The sequence below is a fragment of the Chinchilla lanigera genome, unplaced genomic scaffold, assembly GCF_000276665.1.
Source record: "Chinchilla lanigera isolate Chin_1 unplaced genomic scaffold, ChiLan1.0 scaffold00014, whole genome shotgun sequence".
Taxonomy (NCBI): Eukaryota; Metazoa; Chordata; class Mammalia; order Rodentia; family Chinchillidae; genus Chinchilla; species Chinchilla lanigera.
In genome coordinates this window covers 31,074,512-31,087,652 of record NW_004955415.1, presented here as the reverse complement: position 1 = coordinate 31,087,652, position 13,141 = coordinate 31,074,512, and the positions used below count along the sequence as shown (strand labels likewise).

The window sequence follows — 13,141 nt, the reverse complement described above, 5'->3', positions numbered from 1 at the left end:
CAGGCTGTTGCCGGATGATGTCCTTTCCATCTCCAGGGTATCCCTGTCCACTGGGTTTGGGTCCACCACAGGGGTCACTGTTAGGCGATGCCCGGAGCAAGGCCATCTGCCGAGAGGAGCTGGGGTGAGGGTGCAGGGTGTGGCAGGGTGGCTGGGCTCGCATGGTCCTGCTTGCTGACACGGGAGCGGGTGTCTCTAGGGTGGGTCTACTGAGGCAGAGCATTGCAGTTTCCACAAGTCTAGCCAGCTCCTTTCCTCCCTGTGTCCCTGCGGCTGGTGAGGAGGGATATTTTCTTCTGTGCCGGGTGGAATAATGAGGGGGTAGTGTGGTGTCAGTGAGCTTCACCTGGCATCTGTCCACAGAGCTGGGACAGAGGCCTGGGGTGTGTGGAGGGGGGCATGGCCAGGGGGCTCTGCTGTGGCCAGTTCCCTCAGTGAGAAGAGGTGAGCGCCTGTCCCCAGATGGTGCTCTGAGAGCTGGGTGCAGGCCAGTGTGCAGGCCTGCAGGGCTGCGGTTGGATTTGAGCACCCCCCCACAGGTGGGGGCCACAGAGCCTGGCGGAGGGGTCCTGGCGGAGCAGGTGGAGGGTCAGGACAGCTCTGTATTCACTGTGCTCGCGCCGACCTCGGTGCCCTGGCTGCCCTCCGCCTCTCCTGCCACTTGGGTTGTGGGTTCACAGGGGCTGGGTGAAAGTCCTGCCTTTGGGCCACTGGGGCCTCGTGTGCTGGCCTCGCTGGCTCATCGTGCCTGAGTGATGTGCAGGGAACAAGGCAGCACAGCCTTCCCATGAGTGGGAATTCGGAACTGGGTGAAAACCCTAGGAGAGCTGAGTTTCCCGTAGGTGTGGTGTGGGCTGTATCCTGTACTTTTCCCACATCTAAACCGTCAGTCCCCAGGCAGCAGAGGTCTGGGTGAGCCCTGCCCCCGGCTCACCGCAGGCGCCCGCCTAGCGCCTGGCTGCTGGGTCTTCAGGGCCTGTCCACCAGCAACTCAGCACTGGACACGCTCTGGGACCCGAGGGAAGCAGCCTGCACTTGCCAGACCTTGAGGGGAGGGGCCTGGTGACCTTACCTGGCCTTTCTGACCCTACCGGCGACAGGAGACACCTGGTGGTATGAGGCTCTCGTCCCAGCTACTTTGGAGACTGGGGCAGGAGGATCTGGTGATTGAGGCCAGCGTGGGCAACATATTAAGACCCTCTCTCAAAAAATAAAATGGGCTGGGCGCGGAGGTTCAGTCCCCAGACCGTGGGAAAAGTGACACGCAGCATTGTTTTAAGTCATCAGCTCTCTATTCATTCCTGAATTTGCGCAGGAGAGGTCAAGATCCGCAGCATGCCTGCTCTTCCACCGGATGGTGATCCTAGTGGCTCCGACCAGGAGATAGACTTGGGCCCTCTGTGGAGTAAGGGCCCCCATATACCCACTCCAGGACCAAGTCTAGGGCCACTTGGGCAGTGAAACTGATCTTAGAGGACACTGAAGCAGGACAGATGTGGTCTGGACCGCCATGCTGTCATTGTGCCACCCCAGGCCTCTGTTAGGACCCACCGTGAGTCCATCTGCCAGCAGGGGCCATGACCTTGGGGCTGGAGTGCAGGTGTCCACAGCACATGCTGCATCCGGAGGTGAAGTCAGTGGCAACGGAGCACTGGCACCTGGACCCACTGGAGCCAAGGGATGACCCAGACCACGGAGTAGCACCACAGAGTCTGAAACAAAGGAGGAGCTCAGAGCCACATCCTCACTGCCTGGCCCCGACTACCCAGCCCCGCCCTGGTGCCCCCAGCTCCTAGGCTGTTAGTGTGTGCATGCTCGCGTGTGTGTGTGTGTGTGTGTACGCGCCACTGTAGTCCTTAGTGAGAGAGCCTTCTCTGCTACGTTTTTATTTTGAAAATTTTAAACCTACAGAAAATTTGAAAGAACGATTCAAGAATAAATTTCACCTGTATTTGTATATATGGATTGTTGATTTTTATCACATTTGCCTTCCCTCTTCAGAGATACATCACATTCACCTGTCACATGCACCTGTCATACCTGCCACATGTGATAGCTGTCACATTGTGACACACATCTCACACTGTCGTTTCTGAGTTATCTGAAGGTTCGAGGTCAGTCCCCACCCCGTCTCTGCTCTCCACAGAGCTGGAGGGCTCTGGGTCTCTGACACATGGGGAGGGGAGGGAATGGGTCTGCCATGCGAGGGGACGTCTGCCACGCCGGGGGTGGATGCTGCCCTCCCTGCTCCTGTCTGGGTGCCAGATGCCGGGTGGGCCGGAAGGTGGCCCTGCGTGCTCACCTGCTGCAGGGCTGGGTTGGTTTGGAAGTCACAGTGATCCAGAGTGGGGTGCGAGGTCTTCCTGCACGTGGTCCTGCTGATCTGCACCTCTATCATGTACTTCAGGCCTTTCACCACCTGGGGAGCAGAGGCAGTGGCCTGGTGACCTAGGACAACCTGAGTGGACCTTGAGCCATGAGGAGGAGCTGGGAGTGCTCAGTGCCTGAGCCGCCCACCTGCCAGGCTCAGGTCCCTCCCAGGATGGCTCTGCTGCCTGGAGCCTTCGCTTAGGAGAATGCCAGCCCAGGCCCCTCTGGACCCTCACTCCAGCTGCTGACTCAAGCCAGAGCCCAAGAGCCTGAGGTGTCAGAGGACAGTGCCTGCTGAGTGCTCAGGCCTGTGCCCCAGCCCTCCTGGGAGCTGTGGATTTGACATTTCACAGCTGTCTCTGCTCTTGCTCATCTCACTGCAGCCTTCAGGCTCCTCCTCCTCCCCCTAGCTCCACACATGTGGAGTCTCACAGGATCCCTGGACTCTGCAGATGGCTCCTGAGGTGTCTCCTCCCTGTCCTATGGCTATCACCTGGCCCTGCTGACAAGGATGAGCATGGCTGGAGGGGTACTGAGGGGTCACTAGGAAGCGTGGAGCTTCTGTAGCTGGAGCCAGGGTTCGATGGGATGACAGTGAGGCAGATGGTACCAAGTACACGAAGCTGAGGTATAGAGGACGGCTGCTGCAGGGGCCCAGGGGAATGAGACCTCTGTAGGGAGTGTCCAGCCTCTGCCCAGCCTCACCTGCACCAGGGCTTTGCTGATGTGGGCCTCCTTGTACAGGAAGATGTCATTGGTGTAGTTGTTAAACTGCTCCACACTGTACCTGGCTGCTTTGAGGACTCTGGGGTCGTTAGTGTTTATTGGTTTGGGAGATCCTGGCTGGATGCCCAAGTTAAGGTCCTGGGAACAGAAATCTGAGAGAAACGAAGAACCAGGTCAGCAGGGTGCATGGCCCATGCCTCCCCTGAGGGGCTGCCCAGTTCTCTGGCCCTGTTGCTCCAGCATCACCTACCTTCACCTGTGCAGACTCACCTGGGTGCCTCTCACCTGTATGCTCCTCACCTGTGCATCCCCACTTGCATGCACTTACCTGTGCACTGCCCCACCCCTGTACACACTCACCTGTCTACCCCTCACCCGTGAACACTCACCTGTGTCCCCCTCACCTGCGCACCTGGCCAGCAACCCCCCCCTCCACGTGCACCCTGTGTACACTCTCACAGCCGCCCCAAGCTGGCTTTAGAGCCAAACACAGAGCACAGGAAAGTGTAGCCCGTCCTCTGCCTGCTGTGCAGCCCTCCAGGATGTGGGGACTCCCCGCATGTGAAGGGGACACTGAACAGCCCAGGAGTGCGATGTGCACAGGGTGTGGCCCCAGGATGTCTGTCTGCCACAGGTCCCGGTGTGAGGGCAGCCCTGTACTGTCTTGGGAGTATCCCTGCTGCCCCCTGGCCTCCCACCTCAGTGTCCTGAGCTCTGGCCTCGTGGTAGCCTGGGAGGCTCTCCAGCCACACCAGCAAAGGGGAAGCACTGTGTGCAGTAGGGCGACTCCTATTCTTCCCCATCCCTAGGTCAGAGGGGCTTGGTCCCTGGGCACCCCTCCAGAGGCAGCTGCTGTGGGGTGCCCCCCCCCTCGGCAGGCCTAGGCCACTGGGACCAACTTCTGCCGCTGGGGGTATGTGGCTGTGTGCTGGTCAAGCCACCGAGCCTGGCCCTGCCTCTGTTTCCAGTACTACAGCGTCCTCTTCCTCCTCCCTGTTCCACCCACTGGCCCTCAGGTGCGGACTTAGGAAGCAGAGGGGCAGCCATTCCTGGGGGCAGAGAGCCAGCAGGAAAGACCTCTCTGTGGGTGCAGGCTCCGCTCTGTCCCTGTCGCTCCCCACTCCCAGAGTGGTCTCAGGCAGTGCAGGGCCCCAAGCCCAGGGACACAGGTCACACAGGATGCTTTCCTGTAGGGGACAGAGCTGTGTGACCCCTGTTCCCACTGCCTGCTGCTCCTCATCCTGCCACCCTCTGCCCCCTTCCCTGCCCCGTTCCCTGGGGGCTCCAGCAAGAAGGGCCTTGAAGGACCAGGGAGGGCAGGGCCTGGGCCACAGTCTCCCCCTGGGGACAGGTGGCAGGGACGTCCTCTTACCTGGGGGTGCCCTGCAGGAGCCGGCAGCAAGGCAGCAGAGCGTGAGCAGTGTGGCCGCCCTCATGGTGAGGGCAGTGCTGGGCTGCATGGGCGCTGGCAGGTGCGGCCCGGCGCAGCTCAGGGTGGGCGGGCAGTCTGCTAGCGCGGCGGGCGGCTTCTTGCTGAATCACTTTGACCAGGAGCTCTTCTTCAGCTCTTAGCCACAGGGGCAACCGCTTCCTTTATATAAAGTTTTCAGACGAAATTGCTGGCGAGGGGAGGAGGAAACCACAGATCTGCGGCCCCTCGGGGGATTTCTGATCCGGAGCCACACGTGGGAAACAGGCTGCACAGACGGGATGAGCAGCGTTTTCAGAGGAAGTGGCTTGACTTCCCTCCTTCAACTTACCCTCCTTCCCTTCCTGGGCCAAGTGTCCTCAAGGCCCTGGAAGACTCCTGCACTGCCACGAGTGGGCATTGCCCTGGGAGCAGCAGGAGAGCCTTGAGGGTGAACAGATGACGTGCACATGCCCTCCATCAGAAGCTGAGCAGGGGTTGCTGACTGACTGAGTGATCACTTCCCATCTTAGGCTCAGTGCCAGAGAGGGAGAGAAGAGGACAGTCTGTGGCGCAGATCTCCGTTATCATGCCCAGCCCAGGGTCCAAAGCAGGGCCTGAGAGCCCGATGTGATGCTGGAGTTTGAATCTGGCCTGGGATTCTTAATACCTGTTGGCCATAGGTGAGGAGCAGCCTCTCTGTGTCTCAGTTTTCCCTTGGAGGATTGTGGAGAGGACTTGGAAGCTTGTTCAGTGGAAATGCTGTGGAGTTAGAACAGAGCCAGCAAAGGGGCTGGGGATTTAGCTTAGTGGCACAGCGCCTGCCTGGCAAGTGCGAAGTCATGAGTTTGATTCCCGGTACCGGAAAAAAAACCAAAAACCAAACCAAAACAAAACAAAACAAAACAAGAATGCAGATAATAAAGTGCAGAAGAATAATTGAAAAATAGAACAGAGCCAGCAGTCAGGCCTGCACCCACCTCAGAATGGGGTGTGGCACAGTGTGCTTGGCCACTGTCACCCCGCCAACAGGACGCTCTGACCCTGAGCCAGGCAGCCCCTCACTACGACCTGGGGTCACTCTGCCCTGAAGTCTGCTGGGTTGTCAGGGATGGCAGGCAGGAGACCTGGGTTTGGGGACCAGGACAGGCTACATGGTGCAGGTTCCTGCGGTGAGGACTGTCACCAGGAAGAGGTTTGTGTGCGCACGGTGGGTGGCTTTGGTGATGCCCTGCAGCCCGACCCACCCTGCATGCTCCCAGGGCTGTGGGGCAGGACTCCAGGACTCACTGGGCTCTATGTCCTGGTGTTTTGGGTTCCCCTGGACCTGGAAGGGTGTGGAGAAGGATATCCTCTAGATGTGTTGCCTCAGGCCTGACCAAGCCATGGTTGTTGGGTTCTGGAGGAAGTCTAGCAAGAAGCATTGTTAGCCCCGGGGACAACACTAGATGCTTTTCTGAGATATGCCCTAAGGAAGACAACATGATGGCTTACTGGTCAAGTCTCATGCCTATGATAATGGAGTTGTATTGGCCTTGCAAAAAATGCTTGAGATGGGGGCTGCCTCCTTGGTTCTCAGTGAATAAAAGGTTACTGGAGATGGTGGTTGGGGCTTGAGTCCGAGAGGCGACTAGTCCCCTGAGCCCAGATATATGGCTCTGGAGTTGTTCTTTGGAGGAAGGGATTGATACATCCGCGGGCACCTTGTTTTGGGGACCTGTTCACCCTGGACAGGGATGGATGGGTAATCCGACAGAAGGGCACCAGAATTCCAGGCAGGAAATGGTGTTGGCACTCCGGTGCTGCCCAGCGCCATAACGACACCCACTGATCAGGCTCCTGTCCCCCTGTGGGAAGCCACTGCCGTGTGGCCATGCACAAGACTGGGTTATTTCTGGAATCTGACACAGAATGGGTGAGGCTGGGCGAGGCTCATGCCGCTGCACCAAGTGGTGAAACAACGCCCGGGTTCTGGCCCACCATGTTCCTGCTGCCAGCTGCCCACTCTGCTGGGCCTGAGCTGGGTTGAATGTCAACCTCCTCGAGGGCTCTGGTGTTATGGTCGGGGCCCTGGGCACAAGAAATGGGGTCTTGTGAGTTATACTGGGTCCTGTGGGAAGACAGAGTCCCCAAATCCTGCTGGGTGTTCTTCGTGCATGGAACAGGTGCCCACTGCCCCGGGGCACTCCTGGTCCTGGTCTCGGTACCCACTCTGCCTATGCCCCTGCATCCAGCATGAAACCAGGTCCCATACACCCCCAGGCTACAGTGCAGTGGGGTCACGGCAGGCTTGCTTCGAGCTTGCTGGGTGTACAGCAAGCCATGGCCTGAGTGGGGATGGACGCAGGGCTGGATGGTGGTAGAGGGGGCAAAATGGGGGTTGGGCTGAAAGAGCTCTGTGCACCTGAGGGCCTGGTGTGGGTCCTAGGGCACATGCTCCCTGCTTGGTGGGAGCGTGGGCTGAGATGAATTCGTGGGCTGAGGAGGTGTCTCTGACAGGAGGGACCTGAGGGGAAGGTGTTCCCACCCCCAGGGATGGGGTCCCTAGGTACAGCTGTGCATCCTGCAGTCGCTTCCTCTCTGCTAGGTGTCACTGGTAGAGCTGGCGGTGCCCTTTGAGACCCCTTCTGCCAGAGTCCATCCCTGACTGTAGTTTAACTGGCAGACTCTGGTTCTTGTGTGCAAATGTGCTTGAGTGTGTGTGTGTGTGTGTGTGTGTGCGCGCACATGCTCTCTGCATGTTTCTGTGTGGGATGAGAATTCAGCTTGCTGCATCTTTCTTCCCCCATCCTTCCTCTATTCCCTTCCCCTCCCTCCCTCTCTCCCTCTGCTCCTCTCATCCCTCTCTCTCCCCGCCCTTGTCCGTCCCGTCACCATCCCCTCTAGTGCCCTCCCCTTCCTCCCTCTCCCCTCCTCTCCATCCCTCCATCTCCCCCTTCCTCTCCCCTCCCTTCATCCTTTCCCTGAGTGGTACAGTCAGACCAGACTCAGAGGGGAGCCTCTGTGACCTAGGAGTTCTCAGTGTTGTTCAGGAGGGGCATGGGAGGCTCCTATCCTAGACACCATGTGAGGGACACAAACACCATGGGGCCAAGGTCCCTTCTGCTGCACTTGTACCCCTGACTGCTGTTTGTAGAGTAGAAACGTCCCCAGCCACTTGACCTGTAGGGAGAATTTTGTCCACACGGTGGTGTGGCAATCTAAGATATGGGGTTACAGTTACCGACTTGGTAGTTTTTGCTTGCTTTGAGATGAAGTCTTGTTGTATTGCTCGGGCTTGTCTTGAAGTCTTGGGTTAAGGGAAATTCCTTCCTCTGCCTCTCAGGTGTCCAGGACTACAAATGTGCACCACTGTGCCAGGCTGTACTTCCCAGTTTTGCTCAGGACCCAGGACTTCCGACGTGCACTTTTGGCTAGCTCCTCCGCCCTGTGCAGCTGTCCTGGCCTGAGGAAGGGGTCCCTGAGCTGCTGGGCTGTCCTGGCTCCTACCCAGTGGACCATCTGGGCACCCTGAGTGTGACAGAGCTCAGAGCTGCACTATCTCCATTCTGCAGCAGGGACCAGGGATGCTCAGGGTGGGGACCTGGTCTCCAGGAGGTAGCACAGCTGCAGGGAAGATGCGAAGGCCAGCCCAACCCCAGGCATCCCCAGGCATCTCCAGGGCTACACTGCTGGGCCAGGAGGGGCCTGGCTCCTCACAGTGGGACAGCCGGTGTGAAGGACGACTGTCCCTTGCAGTTGCGGCTGGGAGCTTCTCATCTTTATGACAGCCTTCCAAGTCACAGATGAACTGTGATCCAAATGTACATTGGATGTTTAAATTTTTAAAAATTACAGTTAAAGACACATTGCCACAAATCTCCCCCAGACCCCTCCCCTGGCTTCAAGTGCACTCGTTCATTGTTCTTGCCACTTTCTGAAGTAGCTCTGGAGTTCTCTTTCCTGAGTGTCTTTCTGAGGTGTGATCAAAAATACTGTGGACGCCGCTGCATAGCTCTGTCCAATGGAAGGAAAGGTAGCCTCGTTAAACCATCACTGAGGATGGTACCCTCATCCACCTTATTCACCAGATCTGGCACTGTATGACTTCTGACTCCTCCCCAAAGTCAAAATGACCGCGAGAAGGAAACATTTTGGACGGATTCAGGATGTTGAGGCAGCTGGGATTGTGCAACTAATGCTCAGGAAAGAGGACTCCAGAGCTGCTGCAGAAAGTAGCCAGGATGAGTAGATGAGTGTGTTTGCAGAATTTTGAGGGGGATAAATGCAATGTCTCTCTCTCTTTTTTTTTTTTTTTCTTTTTGTCTTTTTGAGACAGGATCTCCCTATGCAGTTCAGGCTGACCTTGAGCTCACTTTGTAGCCCAGGTGGTCTCGAACTCGCAATGATCCTCCTGCCTCAGCCTCCCGAGTGCTGGGATTACAGGCGTGCACCACCACGCCCGGCAGCAATGTCTCTTACGGTAATGATTTTAAAAATAAACATTCACTGGCCTGGCAGTGTCCTTCCTGTCACAACCCCAGCCCACCCCGGTTCAAGAAGGGGAATGAAGCAGATGCTCTCTTCACTCATGGTGTCCTTGTCACATCGGAGGAGGAGGTAGACTGGGCAGACTGGGATCTCTGGGAAATGCTCTGCCTGCAGCAGGTCTAGGGGGAACTACCGTCTCAGCCTCCATGGAAGGGACTGCACATCCCTGATGTCACCTGTGGAGGTGGCTCCTACCTGTGATGCCAGGCCTGGCTATGGGTGGGTAGGGGGTATCCACCCCCCACCCCCAGGCTCAGGAGGGGCTGCCTTATCCCACACTGCAGAGTGGCTCTGATGGCTTCTGGTGCAAGGGGCTTGGGCAGCTTGGAGGGAAAGGTGACCCCCTCCCTCTCGTGTCGTGTCCCTGCTGTCCCCTGCCCTCCCGTGGGTGGGAATGGAGCTGGTATGTGTGCTTCCCACGTGGCTGGTGGCCCCCTGGGTGCTGAGCCAGGGTAGCCAGCTGGGAAGGCAGCTGCTGGCAGAGTGCCAGAGTCACAGTCCTGGATCAAACCTGCCCTGAGGCTCACCACTGCTGGGTTCCCCAAATACCTCTCTGTCTGCACTATCAGAGGTGGGCTTTCCATTTGTGTTTTACTGTTCAGCATGAAAGGCCTGCCTGACACCAAGAGGAAGCGGGTTTGGGGCTGTTTTAGGCCGAGAGCTCCCTGTGGCCAGCAAATGGCAGAGGAGAAGTTAGGTGGCCTCTTTCAAGCAAAACTGTTTAGGGTGAGTCTCACATCTTTCCTTGGGAGACTGGCCGAGGCATCCTCCCAGCTATCGGGCTGGCATCAAGAGGTAGCAGTTATCATCTGTGTCTGAGGAACCCCTGTCCCAGGATCAAAAGGGCTACCCCTTCAACCTAGTTCTTCATTTGATTGCTCAATGCACCTTTTATTACAAATATCTCAAATCTTTCCTGGCCAGCTGCGGGGGTTGCTCAGTGAACAAACACCCCCATGCTCTCCCTGGATCCTGCAGTGAACTTCCAAATTTGCCTCATCCCATGTCTGGCCAGGGGTCTGCTTGAGCACTTGGCGCCTTTCACAGCAGGCTGAGTTGAGTCCCTGAGACTCCTGACACCGCCTCAGTCTCTGTTCAATCCCCCAGGGATGGGGAGGTCACCACCTGCTCCACCCCTCCTTCCAAGGGCTGGCCAGAGCCTGGGTGGCCTGCACAGTGGGGTGTGGCAAGGGATAAAGAAAGACAAAGAGAAATGTGCAGGTTCGGGGGGACCGGGCAGTCAGTGCCTCCTTTGGGCAAAGACAAAGACCTCTTTGGCTGGCCTGCTTTATCAGCCAGTGAGAAGTGCAGTGGGAGGGGAGGTGTCCTTTTCCTGGAACAACCAGGGCACTGCAGGAAGAATGACGGAGTAGAATGAGGAACAAATCTGGCATCACAAAGGAAACAAGTTAAGGTCCTTCCCCACACCTGGGTACGTGCTGTTCCTGGGGTCAGCAGATGTTATCTCGCCTAAGGAGTGCTGGGTTAGGGGATTTCCTCCCACCCAGCCAGGAAGCCTGTAGCCTTCTGCAGAAACTTCCCTACTCCTAAAGCAAGTCAGCGTCTGCCTCTGCCTTGTAGTGACTGCAGGCCTGTAGCTTGGTCCCCACCAATCTGTCACAGAGCCTGGTCCCAAGCACCATTCTGTCTGCCTTGGTTGATTCTGGAACCTTCTGTGGAGGCATCAGTGAGAGGGGCGGCTCTTCTCCCACTTGTGAGCTGGAGCAGACACTGAAGGGGACTGTCCAGTGTCCCTCTGTGGGAAACACACACCAGCTTGTCCTGCTGTGCTGGGCCTGATCCCAGGTCTCAGAGTCCAGGCCCAGCTCCCAGGGATGCTGCTTGAGAATTGTGTGCCTACATTTGTAGTTTCTTGGGGTACCAGGACCCCTAAGACAGCTAGCAGCCCACCATGGTGGCCGTAGCTCGGGTCCCCTGGAGCTGATCTGCACAGTGCTCCTGGTGTGGGTACAGCATTTGCCAGAGCAGGGGCAATAGCTTCCCTGATGCCACAGGTGCCCGTGGGAACTGGGCCCTCGGTGCTGCGACCATGCCCTCTCCACTGATGTCCCCTTGGTGGCTGGCTCGGGTCACTGGGTGGCTACTTGGTGCCTTTCCTCTCTACCTGTGTGTCAGTGACCTGTGTGACCCTGGCCACACCCCAGGGAGGGCACCGTCATTAGAATCGATTGAACCACTGCCTGCAGTAACATTTCCCTGCTCAATTTATTTCCTCCCAGCTCAAAACTAAAGTGTTCCATAAAAAGAGGTTCTCCAAGAACACTGTGATCATCTCTGTGCGGACTGGGAGCTCCGAACGTCACACTCCTGTTTGCAGATTGTCGTCAAAGAAAGCAAACTCCTGTTAATTGTGGGCGGCTCATTAGCCCCTGCACAGCCTTCAGGCTGGGGGCAGGCAAATCTCATTAGTGCTCCTGTGCTTTGGGGTTTGCTAGACTCGCAGCACTCTTGAAGTGAACTCCTGTCGAAGCTATAATGAACCCCGGCCAGCCAGTGTTTTATCCCCCTCTGTAGCCTGGGTTCCCCTGAGGCCAATTTACTCCAAGTGCTGATGCTGCAGGAAGGCAGCCAGTGCAGGCGCTCTCCCACTGGCGGGGTTTGCTTGCTTCAGAGCTCCGCTGGGACCAGTTCCTGTAGTTGGGGTGATGACCCATGGGAAGGGGCAGGGCTGGGCTGGGCAGCATGACCTTGGCTGTGATCTTCAAAGCCACTGTGGGTGCCTGGCTGTGGCGGGCTGGGTGCGCTGCTCGGTCTCAAGGGGCTGGCATAGCGAGCTTTTCTGTCCCGTGTCTCCAGCTGCCACAGTTGTCAGCCTTGGCCCCTCTGCAGGTCACCTGCCCACCTTCCCCCCCTTGTCCACTGGAGGAGACAGCAGAAAGGATGGTGATGAGGGTAGCTCCTAAAAGGGACTTCGGTCTTCCTTCGGTGGCTTCCTGACACCTGTAGCAGCCATGCTTCATCAGGGTCCCACAGCTGCCCCAGGGGACACTGGCTTTGGCTGCAGCAGGCTCAAGTCACATTGTATCCCAGAGGCCACTGCTCCCTGCAGCTTCCCTGCATCTGTCCTCCCCTGCCACATGGGGCCTGCGTGGTCCTGTAAGACAGCTTCCCTCAGTGGGTCAGTGCTGTGCTGGTCCCGCTGTGCTACCTGCTGCACAAACCCTAGAGAGGCTCTTTCCTCAGTGTGGTTTTGCCGGAGTGCTATTTCTCCTACAAGTGGGCTGTGCTTGTGCTCTGCACACAGAGCCCTGAAGGCCGCAGTCGCTGCTCCAGTGGCTGAGGCTGCTGGTCTGCCCTGGGTCGGGGAGAGGGGATGTAATTTACTTTTTAGTCTGATGGGTGATAAAAATCTGATGTATATATCTCTATTAACTCATTTTCAAAACTAATTTGTAAAATTCATCTACATGATTTTTTTCTCCTGCTCAAAAGCGTTCCTTTTGTTTAATAAAACCCAGCAGGTTAACCCCAGCTCCAGCATTCTTTCTTGCCTTGCCATTTCTTAGGTGACACCCTTCAGCCATTTGTCAGATACTTCCCTGGGAGACCCTGGGTTCTCATTTGGCAATTTTTCATCTTCTGAATGGATTCTGGCTCCACGCTCCCCTCCTCAGTGGGGTTGGGAGCTGCACCCATGGGTTCCAGGGAGGTCAGGGTGCCCGGTGTCTGCAGAAGCCTCCACAGAGCTTGCTAGGGGACCTGCCCATCACATGACTATTGGGTGGTGGACATAGTTCCTGCCAGGGAGGGACCATAGCTGGGGCTTCAGTGTCCTCACAGAGCCTGCACTGCCTCTTCTGTGGTTTCTGTTCTGTCTTTATTTGACATGCAGTGGGTGTGTACACTTCTGGAGAAGTGTGATGTATTGTCAAGTATATACCTTGTGTTGATGGCCACTTTGGGGCGTTTAGCAAATCCATTACTAAAACATTTGCCATTTCTTTATGGTGAGAATATTCAGAATCCAATGAAAAAATATGCAAAGGACCTGACTGACATTTGTCTATAGAAGACATGAAAATGGCCAGGAACATCCGAATCATCAGGAAAACACAATCCCAACCCCTAATGAGAAATTGCCTCATC

At 56.9% G+C, this 13,141-nt stretch overlaps 1 protein-coding gene across 1 annotated transcript; it reads right to left on the bottom strand.

Annotated features, from left to right (window-relative positions):
* Positions 1–1,273: 1,273 nt before the first annotated feature.
* Positions 1,274–4,675, bottom strand: Cst7 (cystatin F (leukocystatin)). The gene is made up of 4 exons (XM_005380981.2): positions 4,469–4,675; positions 3,076–3,248; positions 2,303–2,419; positions 1,274–1,712 (listed from the first exon to the last, which is right to left on the bottom strand). The coding sequence occupies exons 1-4, from the start codon at positions 4,554–4,556 to the stop codon at positions 1,635–1,637; spliced, it is 456 nt and encodes a 151-aa protein (XP_005381038.2). The 5' UTR covers positions 4,557–4,675; the 3' UTR covers positions 1,274–1,634.
* Positions 4,676–13,141: the final 8,466 nt, after the last annotated feature.

What these genes read in the sequence shown, in the direction of transcription:
- Cst7 (XM_005380981.2), bottom strand. Translation starts at nt 4,556, where the DNA reads ATGCAGCCCAGCACTGCCCTCACCATGAGGGCGGCCACACTGCTCACG. An exon ending in CTCCTGCAGGGCACCCCCAG is followed by an intron (nt 3,249 to 4,468) that starts GTAAGAGGACGT and finishes CGTTTCTCTCAG; the next exon opens with ATTTCTGTTCCCAGGACCTT. An exon ending in CCAACCCAGCCCTGCAGCAG is followed by an intron (nt 1,713 to 2,302) that starts GTGAGCACGCAG and finishes CCTTTGTTTCAG; the next exon opens with ACTCTGTGGTGCTACTCCGT.